At 37.2% G+C, this 14079-nt stretch overlaps 2 protein-coding genes across 2 annotated transcripts; both read left to right on the top strand.

Moving 5' to 3' along the window:
- The first annotated feature begins 577 nt into the window (after positions 1–577).
- LOC114257685 (polyadenylate-binding protein 8) lies at positions 578–9397 on the top strand. Its single transcript, XM_028197464.2, has 9 exons — positions 578–1279; positions 4493–4611; positions 4728–5384; positions 5489–5566; positions 5692–5781; positions 6677–6814; positions 7733–7903; positions 7989–8192; positions 8998–9397. Exons 1-9 carry the CDS (start codon positions 1057–1059, stop codon positions 9238–9240), a joined length of 1923 nt encoding a protein of 640 aa, XP_028053265.2. The 5' UTR covers positions 578–1056; the 3' UTR covers positions 9241–9397.
- A 1670-nt stretch (positions 9398–11067) lies between these two features.
- LOC114257697 (uncharacterized) lies at positions 11068–11880 on the top strand. Its single transcript, XM_028197473.2, has one exon. It carries the CDS (start codon positions 11068–11070, stop codon positions 11878–11880), a length of 813 nt encoding a protein of 270 aa, XP_028053274.2.
- Positions 11881–14079: the final 2199 nt, after the last annotated feature.

Genomic DNA, 14079 nt, shown 5'->3' with positions numbered 1-14079 from the left:
TTTCAAAATAATAATAAAAAAAAGAAATTTGGTCAAAATTATCTCATAATCAAATTCTACTGTGGTAAGGATAAATATAAAAAGTTTTTATTGAAAAGTCCAACACATATCACTATTATCAAAATATTAAATTTTAAAATAACATAACTTTGGATGTAGATATCAGTTTTTAATAAAATTAATATTTTTAGAATCTTCTCATCAATATCTATCAAATAAGATCCATGTTGATTATGAATTTAAAAAAAAAAAAATTATTACTGTCGAAATTGATATAAATAGTAAGAGTAACATGTTACTCCGGTTCACAGTAACATGTTATTCTGTCTAACAATAACATATTACTCTAGTAATATTGTCTAAGGAAAAAAAATATATTTTATTTTGTCCCTAGTCAACTATGTATTTTCTCCTAAATGACTTATGAAACAAAATAAATTGACCTATCATTTTCACTAAAATTAAAATTTCTGTAATAAAAAAGTGAACCGGCGGTTTAGAGAACCGAAAGCAAGGGCGAGACGAACCGGGCGATTCAAACGATAAATCCACACTTATCTAAAAACAAGGGAAACTCAAGTGGGGTCCTCATCCTCCAAATCCAACGGCGGAAAATTCGTCATCTTTATATAATCTCGAGAGGGTTTGCAAACAACGTGACGCCAACTATAAGAAACATACTCATCCCCAAAACCTAACGCTTGTGCACTGGTGCAGTCGAAAGCTGCCCTCCCAGTATCTCTCCTCTCTCCTCTCTCCTCTCTCCTCCTCCTCTCTACGACGCCACCGGCGGAGATCTACTCCGTCGTCCGTCGGATCTCCGACCTATCTACCCCCTTCCCTCTCCTCTATCTCTATCTATCAATCAAAAAAAAAAAAATCAATTTTTAGGGTTTGGTTTTCTAAATTTATTTTGATTTGCTGTGTTGTTTGATGCTTTCTAGGGTTTGGTTACTGTAAATAAGAGGAGAGGGAAGACAGAGAAAAAAAATCCAAAAAAAAAAGGGGGAAATTTGGAAAAAAAAGATAAGTTTGTTCTAGGGTCTTTTGGTTGAGATGGCACAGGTTCAAGTTCAGCCTCAAGCTGTGAATGCAGCTGGAAACCAGTTCGTGACGACGTCGCTTTATGTCGGTGACCTCGAGCCGAACGTGACCGATTCGCAGCTCTATGATCTGTTTAACCAGCTGGGTCAAGTTGTCTCTGTTCGAGTTTGCAGGGACTTGACTACTCGCCGATCGCTTGGTTATGGTTATGTTAATTATGCGAACCCGCAAGATGGTTAGTTCTTTGCTTCACTATTAATTAATTGCGTTTTGCTTAAATTGAAGTGTGAATTTTTTTGATGTCTAGTTTCATAAATAATTGTGCTTTTTGTTGGATTGTGTTAAATTGCTAGTGTTTATGGAAGGGGGATTTTGTATTGCTTTAGGAGTAACCGTAACGGACTAAACCAGTTGTAGGAAGGAAGAAATTTATTTGATGTAATGCAAAATTGGTAATGTAGGAGATAGAGGTGACCATTTTAGTAAAGTGTTCCAAGTTTCGATTCCTGATTTACGTCAAGAAAACTACTTTATTTCTACCGGTGGCCTAATAGCTTGTTTTTTGCTTTAATAACTTACTTTGGCTTCCTTATTACTCATTGAGGAGCAATGTTGGTAAGTCTAGTTAATGCTGATGAACAAACAACTGTTTGAATTCAACCATTTAGATGAAAATATGGAATTAGTGTAGCCTCCTCTTGGTGAGTCGAATAACGTTGTAGATGCATTGAGTAGGTGATCTTTATGGTTGACTGTGATGAGTACACAAGTGGTAGGCTTTGAAGAGCTGAAAAATTAGTATGCAACAGATCTATATTTGAGCCCTGTTATAGTTAAATTACAAGGACCATAAGGAAGAAGCTGCCATACATAATGAAGGACCAGTTGTCCATTCCAAAGGGATCATTATAGGTGCAAATTATCAAGGAGCTTCATGACACTGATTTAGGGGGACATTTTGGTAAGGATAAAACTATGGCAATGGTGGCTGAAGGCTATTCTTGGCCAAAGATGTACATGGATGTGGTGAAAGTTGGTTTGAAGGTATCAAATTTGCCAATTTGGTACTTCACAAAACACTAGTTTGCTCACTCCGTCACCAACACCAGAGACTCGTTGGATTCATATTAGCATGGATTTCATATTAGGACCTTCGGAGATAACAAGGGGACACCAACTCTGTTTTTGTAGTGGTGGAATGATTCTCTAAAATGACACATTTTATTCTTTGTTGGAGTACTGTTGATGCCACATGTTACTGATTTATTCTTTAAGGAAGTGGTAAGACTACACAACATTCCAATTTCATCTGTCTTTGATGGAGATATCAAGTTTACGGGGCCATTTTTGGAGTACTTTATGGATGGACAAAACTCGAGATTGAAATTTGAGCATTTTCCATACTCAAACAGATGATTGAACATAAGTGGTCAATTGATGTTTAGGTAACTTTTTTAGATTCCCTGTTGGGATGGGAGCTATGTGATGACGGGATTCTGTTATACCACAAATTGAATTTGCCAATAACAATTTAGTGAGCAAGACTAGAAAAAGAGTTCATGAGGAAGTGAGGCAAGCAATCACTATTAGTATTGAATCCTATGCAACAACCAATCAACATCTGCGAGCAAAGGATTTCGAAGAAGGTGATATGGTGTTAGTGAATTTGAGGCACATTCCCTAAAGGCTAAATTGAAGCCAAAAAAGTTTGGTCCATGCAAGGTGTTCAGGAAAATTAGCTCAAATGCATATATGGTAGACTTGCCACCTGAATTGCAAATTAGTCACATAAGAGGGAAAGACTTTCACACTATCTCAGATTATAATCAATCAACAGTTCCATGACCAAAAAGTTACTAGGGCTCAAGTTATTTACTGAAGTGGTGACAATCCCACCAAACCCACTATCCCAAACTCTCTCTATAATCCAACCCTGTACTACCCATTGTCCGGAGTTATCTAACAAAGGTGGTTGTTGACACATCCATTCTTCATTGAGGCTTATGAAGCACATACACCTCTGTGGAGGTCATAGATAGATGTCCTATACGTGTCGGACATGCTAAAACACACTAGCGATACGCTAAGGAAATTAAAATTTTTAATTTTCTTTATTGCAATAGTATATTAAGGTTGATAAATTTGATGAAATTAAATATTAATATTTAACGTAAAATAAATATAAAATATTAAAAAAAAATGACATAATTAATATATAAAATTATATGTTTTGCATGTGTTCCCAATGCGTTGTCCCCTGTATTTTTTGAAAATTTGTGTCCATATGTCTGTGTCATGTCCCGGGTCCATGTCCATGCTGCGTAGATTGAGGCCATTCCCATATGCTTGGATTTTGTTCAAGCTTGTGAACTTTCCCCGCTCATAAAAGACGAAGTTGGGGTCAAAAGGAATCGAAGTTGTCAGCCAAAAAGACAGGGCTTTGACAAAACATGACACTAACGCTGTATTTGGTTGGGGGATTGGAGGAGTGATTCGGAAAGTGAAAGGGAATAGTTAGGTGAAATGTGAATAAAATATATCTACATTTCACCTAGTTTCACATACCTTTTCCTTTTTCCTTTCTAAATCCCTCCCCAAATCCCTCAACCAAACACAGCATAAAGTACCACTTTTAGAAAGAATGAATTTCCTGCGAAAGGATTGGATTCTCTGTCTTTGGCGGTCTTTGAAAGCGGAACTGGCATGATAGCCAATCCAGCAAGAAATAAACCTCCATTAGGTTGTCAATGTAATATTCGTCTTCCTTAGCCTAATAAACTTCCATTTGAATTGCGAGGATTTGGTGTTTTTGGTTGTGGTTACTCAAGGGACAAGTCCTTTTATTCCTTCTCATGAACCATGGGAGCACTATGTTTTTTAGTACATCCATAAATCTAATGGTGCATGTGCTGATAAGAAATGGCAGCCTGTCTCGGAAGGCCAACAGAGCAAACTGACTTGATGGACTTGACTTATCAATAAAAGGTTATAACATTCATTCCAAAACTCTTAAAGTTCGAGGTCCAAAAAAATTATATTCTTATTAAAACTGCCTATGTATATTAAGAAACAGGCTCCAATACTGTGCAATAGGAGCAGGTTTTCAATATATTACTTTATTCATTTGGCCCATCTAATCAACACTGTGTACTATATTCTTGACTGTAAAAAGAACTAATCCTAAAACACATGAAGAAGAAAGAATTCACAAGCCAAAAATCAACGTATTGTCAATATATTTATTCTAGTATTTCTTTGGTTTTTATTCTTGAATGCTATTGAGCTGCATGTGAACTTTTGCTCATGGGACCATGTTGCTTTTTCTTATTGGAACTGAGAAGGGTAATTTTTGTCCTGAACTGTGTACTTATATAACATTTTTTGCAACCCCCCCCCCCCCCCCCCCCCCTTCCTTCCGCCTTGCATCTTTAATCTATGTTGATGACAGCTCTAAGGGCTTTGGAGGTGCTGAACTTCACTCCTCTGAATGGAACGCCCATTAGGGTAATGTATTCTCATCGTGACCCTAGTATGCGCAAAAGTGGGGCTGGTAACATTTTTATTAAGGTATATATATTTTTTCTTCGCTTCTTTTGGTTTTATCGGATTTGAGAATTTTCTTTGGGATTCAAATTTGTTTTATTTTGTGTTCTGACCAAACACATATATTTTTGTATTGGCAGAATTTGGACAAGGCTATTGACCACAAAGCACTGCATGATACATTTTCTTCGTTTGGAAATATTCTCTCTTGCAAGGTAGCTACAGACCCCGCTGGTCAGTCGAAAGGGTATGGGTTTGTGCAATATGATAGTGAGGAAGCTGCCCAAAAAGCTATTGAGAAGCTTAATGGTATGCTGCTGAATGATAAGCAAGTATATGTGGGACCCTTCCTTCGGAAGCAGGAAAGAGAAATGGCATTGGACAAGGTAAAATTCACCAATGTCTTCGTAAAGAATCTATCAGAATCAACAACAGACGAAGATCTGAAGAAAATATTTGGTGATTTTGGAGCAATCACTAGTGCTGTGCTGATGAGGGATGCTGATGGAAACTCTAAGTGCTTTGGTTTTGTCAACTTTGAGAATGCAGATGATGCTGCTCGATCTGTTGAGTCTCTTAATGGACAAAAAATTGATAATAAGGAGTGGTTTGTCGGGAAAGCACAAAAAAAATCTGAGAGGGAACTTGAATTAAAAAATCGATTTGAGCAGACTGTAAAGGAGGCGGCAGACAAATCTCAAGGGCTAAACCTGTACATTAAAAATTTAGATGACAGCATTGGTGATGATAAGCTTAAGGAATTGTTCTCTCCATTTGGCATCATAACTTCATACAAGGTTTGTATCATCTATATATTGTGTTGGAAAGCGCCAATGTAGTTGGCTCGGTTTTTATATTGGTTTATATTTACTGCAGTTTTATTGTTTCAATATATGAACAGGTTATGCGTGACCCTAGTGGAGTAAGTAGGGGATCAGGATTTGTTGCATTTTCTACTCCCGAAGAGGCATCTAGGGCTGTGAGTTGATATATAATTTGCATCTTAAGTAAATTCTTGATAAAATAGCTGTTGATTTTTGTTTTTGTTTTCTTTTGCATGTTTAAATTTTTCCCTTTGTTGTTGTTGTTGTTGTTGGTTGATAGCTATTGGAGATGAATGGCAAGATGATTGTTAGCAAACCTCTTTATGTTGCCCATGCACAACGAAAAGAAGATAGAAGAGCAAGATTGCAGGTACATTTTTTCCTTGATTTTTTTTAACTTACAAAGAAGATGCAGCAATCGGGGGCGGTCCCCAACCCTTTCAGGGGCTTAAGGTGAAATCTCCAAGTGGGGGGCCTTTTTGTATTTTAAAATTAATTTAGGTAAATATTTATAAATTTTTTACATTGCAATTTTTTTTATCTGAAGTTTGAATAATTTTTTTACATCTTTAATACTTTTTGTGTATTTCTATATTTTTTGAAAAAAGAAAGCTATCTATGACAACATCAATACGAATTGAATGACTTTGATTCCTAATTTATTTATCAAAAAATAAAATAAAATAAAATGACTTTGATTGCAAACTTTTACTAACCGAATGGGTGGCAAAAAATATATCATACCAAAAAATCATGTCCAATTAGAGCTACACTTAAAACCATTAGCTAGCAAAAGTGCACCAAAAGTATCTTCTCTATTTTAGCTATCCACTTTTCACAATATATCCTCCAACAATGCTATCTATTTTAGCTTGCCACTCTCAACAACTATTTTTTTTTGGGGGGTGGGGGGGGGGGGGGGGGGTTAAATTTACACTCTCCAAGAAGAGAGGAAAAGGTAGAGAGAGAGAGAGAGGGGGATGAAGATAGCTAAAATGGCCCATTTGGATAGCTTGTTAGAGTTGCCCTAAGAACTCAAATTTTCAATGTCATATATGCCTAAACATTTAACGATTTAGCTTCATTTCTTGTTTTAGGATATTCATTAGTGTTTGTTAATTGCAACAGAACTTCCTTTTTTTGGCAGCAATGATGACACATGAATTGATGGTGCTTTAATGGATCTATTTTGTTGTCTTTGACACGTCTATACGTGGAAAAACGTGGTTGGTTACATGAAAATGGTAATTCTATTGCTTGTGCAGGCCCAATTTTCTCAAATGCGTCCAGTGGTGATGGCACCTTCAGTTGCTCCTCGTATGCCAATGTACCCCCCTGGTGGTCCTGGTCTTGGACAACAGATATTTTACGGACAAGCTCCGCCTGCTATCATACCTCCCCAAGTAATCCTATTATTTATGATTGCTATTATATTGCATGTTTAGTCATATCATATCATCATATCATGTGAATGTTCAGTACTTCTGTTAATTGAAGCTGGTGCAAAGAGATACTACACATCCCTGCAGATATTAGAGCTTCAGTTAATCCTTTATACAGTCTCCATGCTTGATGATTATAATGCATATTGAACTGACTCAACAGTGTTAATGCATATGCAATGTTAGGGTGAATATTTGTTGAACTGGTGAACTATCCCATGTCTCTAGCTAGTGTTGCACTCTTATTCTCTTCACCCATTTGTCAGTTGCTTTATAAATTGGAGGCATTTGCAGTCAACCCGGTTTGAAAATTCTAATTTGAGAGCTAATTTTCTCTTATTTTGCAGTGTAGAACCCTAATTCACAAATACATTATGATATTGGTTATAACTAGCCAAACTCTTTTCACAGACCAGATGGTCGTAAAATATGGCTTCGGGGACAAACTTCGTAAATTTGAGCAATGGGTGTTTGAAAATTATTCATTCTTCTCTACTTATCAAATTTTTTCTTAAAAAAAATCCTCGCTCTTCCCAAAAAGGACATTCACTTCTACTTTGTAATTGCATTGAATGTAGCTACTGTGATGCTATGGTATATTCAACTACATTCAGTAGTGTTTCTTCAAGTCACCTGACAGGATAGTTTAAATAAGGGCGACTCAGCCATTTTTTTTCAATTTACGCGTCATTCATAAGATCACTATTTTGACACCTATCTGGAATTTTGCAATATGTTAATATTCTTCTTCATGAAGTTACAAGTTCAATCTTCTATGTTTTGTCCTTGAAATGACTGGGCGTGTATGATATGAGCAGTATTTTATAACCATAGCATGTTGGTAACGTATTTTGTTTGCTGGTATTTAAACTTTGTCAGCCCGGTTTTGGGTATCAGCAGCAACTTGTACCAGGCATGAGGCCTGGTGGGGGCCCCATCCCGAATTTCTTTGTGCCAATGGTTCAGCAGGGTCAGCGTCCTGGTGGCAGACGTGCAGGAGGTGTTCCAGGGCAGCAGGGGCAACAGCCAGTTCCACTAATGCAGCAACAGGTATCACTTATTGATTTGCTCCCAATTGTTTGAGTTTCATATTCACGTTTATTGTACTTCGTTTGATGGCTTGTTTGAATGATAGATGCTTCCGAGGGGGCGGGTCTACCGTTACCCGCCAGGGCGTGGCATGCCTGATGTTTCCATGTCTGGTGTTGCTGGAGGCATGCTTTCCATTCCCTATGATATGGGTGGCATGCCTTTGCGTGATGGGGGAATGTCTCAACCAATTCCAATTGGTGCTTTGGCTACTGCCCTTGCAAATGCTTCTCCTGCTGACCAGAGGACGGTAGGCATTTCTCTTGTGGTACTTTTTTCATTTGTTTGCAGGGTTTAGGGAATTAGCAGGGTAGCTTTATGCTTTAATATGTTTTAGTACAACTATATTCTTATACGAAGAGGCAACTTAAAGTTGTTTGGAGTTCTCTCACTTATCAAATTCATCTGGCTTTAGTCAACAGAATAACATATTTCTGATGGTATTATTTCTTGAATTTTTTGGCAGTGTTTGAAACAGTAATGGCTCAAGGGGCAGGCAGCGTAGGTGCTTGCCTAGGGCCCTGAGTAGAAGGCCCCACTTATTATGCCATACATGTAATGTGTATACACAAAAAAGTATCGGGAATAAAAAATAAATAAATAAAACTAACAAAAAATGTTTGTAAAATAAATAAATAATGGTCAAATTTTAAAATATAAAAAAAAATACCAATTCATCAATATCATGATCTCTCCATCAAATCAGAAAGAGAGAAACATCTTTCATTGGATGCAAAATGGTCTTGTCACTATATTATACCTCTTATTTTCTTATCAAAATTGTAGTATATAGGGCCCCACTAAAAATGATAAAAATTGTAGTAAAAAAATTATAAAAGTTCCCAATTAAAATTTTTGCCTTAGGTCTTAAATAAGCTTTAGCCGAAATGCTACCATTAGTAAGACAGACAGTTAACTCTGCTACATTTCGTTATGGCAGAGGTCTTTCTGATGCCTTCTAATCCATGTACCATGATGATGATTAGTGTTGTTAGTACAATGACAATAGTGTTACGGATGAATAACTGAAATGTGTGTTGGGTGAACGATTGCAGATGCTGGGTGAAAATCTGTATCCACTTGTGGAACAGCTGGAGCCTGAGATGGCAGCGAAGGTTACTGGCATGCTTCTGGAGATGGATCAGACTGAGGTTTTGCATTTGCTGGAGTCGCCTGAAGCTCTGAAAGCCAAGGTTGCGGAGGCTATGGAGGTCCTGAAGAATGTTCAGCAGCAACAGGCTAGCAATCCCGCTGATCAATTGGCATCGTTGTCTTTAAATGATCGGCTTGTTTCCTAATTGTTAGGACATCAAATTTGGAGCTTCTGGTTGATTTTGAGGACAGTTTTGTGTCTGAATTTTAGAATGGTTCTAAGTGAGTTTCTCTTGTAGGGAATGCTTTTGCTTTTGCATGCAATTTGTCACTATTTTGAGTGGTGTTTTGGATATTGCGACATTTATGCTTGTGTTTTGCCCTTTTTCTTGTGTGTTTGTGTGTGGCTTTCAGAGGTTATGCTTGTGATGAGCTTTGGACTCCATGGCTTTTGCTGTTTTTATGGGGAAGAAACAAATCCAGTTGTAGGGTTCTTTTTATACCTACAGTTGCAAACTTTCCCATGTGAATCATAGATTGTATGTGAATCACAAGATGGGAATGCCACTATGATGGAGGTGGTAGGAGAAGTTATTCTGTGGTCTTGAGGCTAGGGGCAAGATCATGTAGTGTTCCAGATTCATTTTCATATTGGTTAGAACAGTGGGCTCAACTGGTTTTATCTTGGATTTAAGAGATAATGTGTCAATTTTTATTGGTTAGAACATTGAGCTCCACTGGTTGTATCTTGGGTTTAAGAGATAAAATTAGGATATGTGTCAATTTTGAAATGGTGTGAAATAATGGTTCTGGACTATGAAATAATTTTTCTTGAAATAGAAGTGAAGATTAGAGATTTTTCGGTTATATTTGGATGTTGAATTTGAATATGAATCTAGTTTTTAAATAATGTTTGTTTATTTTTTTCAATAAATGTTATAAACTAATGTGGTTATAGTAATTGGATCAATTTTATTTTTTTTTATGAATAATTTGTGGTATAATATAGAAAATGTAATTATCAACTAATTAAGATTACAGAATGGAAAAGTCCAGTACCATAAATTGATTTGTTGTTTTAAGAAATGATTTTGATTTGGTCCCTTTGTGTTTGGTTGAAAGATTTGAGAAGGGATTTAGAAAAAAAAATGAAAAAAGTTGATGAAATATGAATAAAATATATTTATATTTTATATAATTTTATATATATATATATATATATTTTTTTCTTTTTAAATCTCTTCTTAAATTTCTTAACTGGATACAGCATTAGTGTAAATAGCTCTTGCTCATCATTATGCAGGACACAACGGTGAGCCTTGATGGTGTACACTCTTGAACTGGAAATTATAACCCAAACAAAAGGAAGAAACAGGAGAGGAAGAGTTTAGGAAAACAATGGAGAAGATTTTATATTTTTTAAAATTTAAATAATAATAAATAATTTTAATTTCATACATGGTTCAATTTGGGGAAAAAAAAAAAGATTAATTGATGTAGGGTTTTTTTTAATTGTTGAATACATGTATTATAACTTTAAACGAACAAGGAACTTATTACATCATAAATTAAAAAAATAAGTAGGCAATTTTAGTACTTGTGATGTGATATGTTAATAGTATAATGTTATATAGAGTACACCATATCATTTTAGTTTTGTTTGGTAGAAGTCATTATTCGAAGAAATAAGCTAAAGGAGATAGGCGAGGTAAGCAGAAGTCAGAAAACTCTGAAGCAGTGGAAGCACAAAGAGGGAAAGAGATTTCTAAAGTCTATAATGAATTTACGAAAAGGGGCAGTTTTCACATCGGCAGTAGCTGCTCTTTCACTATCCATGGCCAGCAAGTCTAGTAGAGGATGTCTACGGATATCAGAGGCAGAAGCATCAATTCAAATTGGAAAAGTCTTGGGGGTAGATTGTGATGGAAAGGAGGGGGAGGTGATGAGTAAGCTAGAGGAACAAAGAAACAAAGAGATCAAACATCACAACTGAAGTAGTAAAATCCATCTGGTACGAAGATCAATTCGAGTATATGGCAGTAGATGTGGAAGGCAGAGCAGGTGGGTTGCTCTGTGTATGGAATCCAACGGTGGTTCAAATTCATGAGTGTTGTGGCAACCGAAATTTCATCCTAATGTCAGGTACTTTATTTCCTTCGTTTAATTGTGTGATTGTTAATGTCTATGGTCCAACAGATGTGGCCAAAAGGCAAGAGGTTTGGGCAAATTTTGCTCGTTTGAAGGCTTCTTTCTTGGGGCCATGGTGTATAGGGGGTGATTTCAATGAAATAAGAAATGCTGATGAACGAATTGGGTGCTCTAGAAGAGACCGAGGAATGAGGGACTTTAACTCTATGGTAGAACAACTAGAATTGATTATCCTACCAATGCTTGGGAGGAAATTTACCTTGTGCAATCCACAAACACTTGAGAAATGGAGTAGAATTGACAGATTTCTTCTGAATTATGAGTGGCTCCAGAATTTCAATTCTAAGTTATGGGGCCTTCCTAGGTTGGTATCTGATCATTGTCCTATAATATTGATGGAGGATAATAGGGATTGGGGTCCTAGATCGTTTAGATTTCTAAATGCTTGGGCCAACCACCCTAATTTTGTAGCTTTAGTGAAGCAAACATGGTCAGAATCTCAAGTGGAAGGGTGGGTTGGTTACAGATGTCTCATGAAGCTCAAAGCCTTGAAACAAAAATTGAAAGCGTGGAACTCTGCTGTGTTTGGTAAGGTTGAATCTCAGCTTAAGGTAGTTGAGGAGGAAGCCCATGCCATTGAATTAATTGCAGAAAAAAGAGCTCTTCTAGGCAATGAACAAGCTAGAGGCAAGAATTAATGGGTGAAATCTGGAGGTTAAACAAACTGTTGGAACGGATCTGGTTGCAAAAGTCTAGAATCAATTGGGCCACACAAGGGGACAAGAATACAAGGTATTTTCATATAATGGCATGTAGCAGAAACAGCAGAAACTCATTGTGCTCTATTCAGGTGAATGACTCAATGGTGGAGGAGCCTCTGGCAGTCAAGCATGAGGTGAAGAAGCACTTCAAGAACCATTTTTCTGAACATTGGGCTGCTAGGTCTAAACTAACTGGCCAGTTTAAAAACACAGGAGGCAGTCAAGCAATTTGGAAGCAAAGTTTACTTAGGAGGAAGTGAGGCATGTTATTAAGAGTTGTGCAGGCAACAAAGCACCTGGACCTGATGGTTTTAATTTGAATTTCTTTAAGAAATGTTGGGGAATAGTCAAACATGAGGTAATGCATTTCTTCAGTGAGTTCCATCAGAATGCCAATCTGGTTAGCAGTTTAAATAGCTCGTTCATTGCGCTAATACCCAAAGTGGAGAGCCCATCAAGCTTGAATGATTATAGGCCCATTAGTCTTGTTGGCTCCCTATACAAAATTTTGGCTAAAGTCTTGGCAAATAGGATGAAGCAAGTAATGCCAAGAATTATTAGTGAGACTCAATCAGCATTTGTGGGAGGAAATAACATTTTGGATGGGGTCCTTATTACTAATGAGTTAGTGGATGGGTGGAGAAAATCGAATAAGAAAGGTTTGGTGTTGAAACTAGACTTTGAGAAGGCTTATGATTCCGTTAACTGGGATTTCTTGTTCAATATGTGCTCTAATTTCGGTTTTGGGGAAAGATGGGTGAAATGGATGAAAACTTGTGTAACCTCCACAAAAGTGTCAGTTCTAGTGCATGGCTCACCTACCGAGGAGTTTTGTCCACAGCAAGGGTTCCGACAAGGTGATCCATTGTCCCATTTTCTTTTTAATATAGTTGCCAAGGGTTTGAATATCTTGTTTGACAGAGCCAATGATGTTGGTCTAATCAAAGGTCTTGTCATTGGTAATCATGGGGTTGAAGTAACGCATCTGCAATTTGCTGATGATACAATAGTGTTCTGTGAAGCTGAGTAGGTGGAAGTGGTGACTATTAAAAGAATACTCCGATGTTTTGAACTAATATCAGGGCTGAAAATTAATTATAATAAGAGTGTGATCGCTGGTATTGGCATGGATGAAAAGTTGATGCAAGGTTTTGCTTCTCGATTAAATTGTACACACCAAAATCTGCCTCTAAAGTACCTTGGTCTACCTCTCGGAGCTAATCCTGGCAGGAAGAGTACTTGGAAGCCAGTCTTGGATAGGTTCAAAAAGAAATTACCTACATAGAAGAGAAGGTTGCTTTCGTTTGTGGGGAGACTGACTTTAATTAAGTCAATCCTGAGTAGTTTACCTCTTTACTATTTGTCATTGTTCAAAATACCAGTGGGAGTGGCAGAAGAAATAGACATAATCCAAGCAAATTTCTTATAGGGAGGATCCGATCTTAAAAGGAAATTGCATATGGTTAGTTGGGAAGTCATTACCAGGAGCAAGAATTTGGGTGAATTGGGTATTAGAAGGTCCACAGATATGAATATTTTCCTTCTGCTGAAATGGTAGTGGAGGTTTGGGGTAGAACACCAGACTCTGTGGAAGGATGTTATCTGTTCAAAATATGGTATGGGGGTGGTAACTGGCTGCCGTACATGGTAGGAAATTTTAGAGCTTCAAAAATTTGGTCTGATATAATTTGTGCAGTTAGAACTTAGCCTGAGGTGTACAATTACTATTTTGAAAACATTGTAATCCAGCTGGGGAATGGTAGGAGAGCTCAATTTTGGTTAGATAAATGGATAGGCGAGGTGTGTCTTAAGTCCGAATTCCCCAGACTATTTTCTATGTCCACTAATAAGTAGTATGGAACAATTTCTAATTTTAATAATAGAGGTAGAGGGTCTTAGGAGTGGAGTTTGGAATTTAGGAGGCCTTTGCTAGCTTGGGAGAAGGAGAAGGTAGGTAGGTTATATACCTTCATAAAGTTTGCACCAGCCATTAGAGCCACCAGCTTAGATGTTTGGCTATGGAAGGCTGACTTATCTGGGGTGTTCTTGATTGCATCAACGTATAAGAGATGTGAAGTACTCTTGGGACCTGTTAGGACAATGGCAATGGAAGTCTGGCACAATTGTGCTCCACCC

The sequence above is a fragment of the Camellia sinensis genome, chromosome 2 (genome assembly GCF_055761805.1).
Source record: "Camellia sinensis isolate YWXY chromosome 2, ASM5576180v1, whole genome shotgun sequence".
NCBI lineage: Eukaryota > Viridiplantae > Streptophyta > Magnoliopsida > Ericales > Theaceae > Camellia > Camellia sinensis.
The sequence above is the reverse complement of the archived record's forward strand: the minus strand, read 5'-3'. Positions and strand labels throughout refer to the sequence as shown.